Here is a 2,838-nt window from a genome sequence, read left to right as displayed (position 1 = left end):
TATATATATATACACATACACACACACACACACACACAATAATGTAAGGGGCTATATATATGTATATATATTTCCTTTATCTTTTATCGTTTGCTTGTTTCAATCATTAGACTGTGACCATGCTGGGGCACTACCTTGAAGAATTTTAGTCAAACGACTTGATCCCAGTACTTATTTCTTTTTTTTTAAGCCTAGTACTTATTCTATTGGTAGTTTGCTGAACTGCTAAGTTATAGGGATGGAAACAGACCAACACCAATTGTCAAGTCGTGTTGGGGGACAATGTCTATCTACCTATCTGCTTGTTTAATCTATCAAATACCTGTCTATACATCTTTCTATCTATCAGATATCTATCTCTCTGTCTGTCTGTATGCCTATCTGTCTAGCTGTCTCTGTCTATCAGTCTGTCTATCTCTCTGCCTGCCTGCCTGCCTGCCTGCCTGCCTGCCTGCCTATCTATCTATGTACTTTTGATGCCTATCTGTTTGATTGTCACTTGTGTGTATGTGTGTAATCACTAATTCTGTTGTCATTAACTAATTAATGTAATCACTATAATCAATACTTATCTGGAGTTTTCTTTTTTTTTTTTTTTTAAATCCCTTTCAGATATTCAAGTAACACAGCTCAATCAATTCTGGACACAATTCTTAATATTCAACCAAAAGACAGCAGTGGTGGTAGTGGTGAAACTAGAGAATCCATTGTTTACAATATAAGCAATGATATGCTTGAAAGTCTTCCTGCTGACTATGTTATGTTCGATGTCAAAGCTCAACTTGAAAAGGTCGGAGCCTTAGAACCAATGAATATTTTCCTACGACAGGAAATTGACCGGATGCAACGAGTTATCACTGCCGTCAGAAATACATTGCTAGACCTAAAACTGGCCATTGATGGAGCAATAATCATGAATGAACATCTGAGGCATGCTTTAGATGCCATGTTTAATGCAAGAATACCATCTTATTGGCAAAAAGTAAGTTGCAGATTAGTAACTTGTTAAGACAAATAGAGCCTGGTGTAGCCCCTGGCCTTATCAGCTCCTGCCAAACTGTCCAACACATGCTAGCACAGAAAATGGACATTAAATGACAATGACGACGATGATGACAACGATGATGAATAAACTAGGCTGGTGGCTTGGTAGACTAATTAGAGATTCAGAGTAAAAAGAAAAGATGATTAGGTCAGAAGATTAGACAAGTTTTTTTGGTGTATATGCAACCAAGAATACAATATTGGAATGTGGAGAATGGGTGTGTCTGCTTGGATGCTGGAAATTTGGCATGGCTGGCTGGACACTGAGCCTGTTTCAGTGATGATACTTTTTGGCACCAGAGGCAAACACATGCACACAAACACACATACACACACACACATGCAAAAATATACACATTCAGGTAAAAAGCACCCGTGTTAGTGCCATGTAAAAAACCCTTATGCCAGCATCATGTAAAAAGCACCTAGTACACTCTGTGAAATGGTTGGCGTTAGGAATGACATCCAGCTGTTGAAACCAAGCCAAAACAGGTGACTGGAGCTGGGTACAGCTCTCTGGCTTGTCAGCTCCAGTCAAATCATCTAAACCATGCCAACATGAAAAGCGGACATTAAATGATAATGATGAAACAAGTAAAAGAGTAAAGTATATTGAGTTGCTAGATGTAGCATATTTAGGAGTAAAAGATGACCTTAGTTACATAGTATATATTTTGATGCAGTTTGAAATGTATGTGTGTATAGCAACTGCAGCATCCCATATATGAGCATAAGAGCAAGTAGTTTAATGTAGGACACAAAACATACACACTACTAGTCTGATAAAATGCTTATAAGTTTGTGCAAAATATATAAACAGGTCAGTTTACTTCTCTGAAATCTTATAGGAAATGCCAACTACATTTATTTCAAAACACCAGTTTATAGCCTTCATGTTTTATTCTATTACCCTTCCACCAGTTTTTCTTCTGTTTTTGGCAGTTCCCTTCTTTACATTTCTCCAATGTTGTGTTGCAATTCTTTCTGATAAAAGTGAAAGAAGATATCACCTGATAAATGTTTGAGTAGTTGAAGGAGTGTAATCAAATTAATCATTTCTCTAGAATATAACAGCTTCATTGTTTGATTAAAGGAAACATATTTCTCTTAATATATTACAGTTTATATATTATTTCCATTATTTCTATAATTCTTTGAATATGCATAACCTACTGGTTAGGGTGCTTTGTTCACGACCATAAGATTGCGTGTTCAATTCCACATTTAGGACTTATATGCATATATTGGTTTTGAACTTCTGACACATGGCCAGCAAGTTCAGGGGAGGGGGGGTGAGTTGATTACCTTGAACCCCAGTGCTCAATGGCTACTTGTTTTATCTACCTTGAAAGGATGAAAGTTAAAGTCAGCCTTGGCAGAATTCGAACTCAGAACATAAAAATGGACGAAATACCACTAAGCATTTTGTCTGGTGTGGTAATGATTCTGCCAAGCTCGCTGCCTTATATTAAAAAAAACAAAACAGAACAGAAAGCAAATAACAGATGCTTAATAATAAAATGGCTAAAAACACCCTTATTTTCCTCTCATTTTGTGTCCATTTAATTTCTGTCTTCTCCTCTGCATTTGTTTAAATTAGATTTCCTGGGAATCAAGCAACCTTGGATTTTGGTTTACTGAACTCAGTGATCGAAATGCTCAATTTCGTAGCTGGTGTTTTGAAGGGAGACCTGCTGCATTCTGGATGACTGGATTTTTCAACCCTCAAGGATTTTTAACAGCAATGAGACAAGTAAGATTTTTTTCAAATATTAAACTTTTTTTTTTGATATT

General features: G+C 36.5%; 1 protein-coding gene across 1 annotated transcript in view; it reads left to right on the top strand.

Annotated features, from left to right (window-relative positions):
* Positions 1-2,838, top strand: part of LOC106881606 (dynein axonemal heavy chain 5-like) — a 222,976-nt gene that overhangs the window by 216,003 nt on the left and 4,135 nt on the right. The window contains exons 60-61 of the mRNA XM_052975199.1: positions 613-982; positions 2,645-2,797. Of these exons, the coding sequence (XP_052831159.1) occupies positions 613-982; positions 2,645-2,797 (523 nt within the window). The remainder of the gene's footprint in view (positions 1-612; positions 983-2,644; positions 2,798-2,838) is intronic.

This window comes from Octopus bimaculoides, chromosome 20 (assembly GCF_001194135.2).
Source record: "Octopus bimaculoides isolate UCB-OBI-ISO-001 chromosome 20, ASM119413v2, whole genome shotgun sequence".
NCBI lineage: Eukaryota > Metazoa > Mollusca > Cephalopoda > Octopoda > Octopodidae > Octopus > Octopus bimaculoides.
Note: the sequence above shows the minus strand (reverse complement) of the source record. Positions and strands in the feature narration are given on the sequence as shown.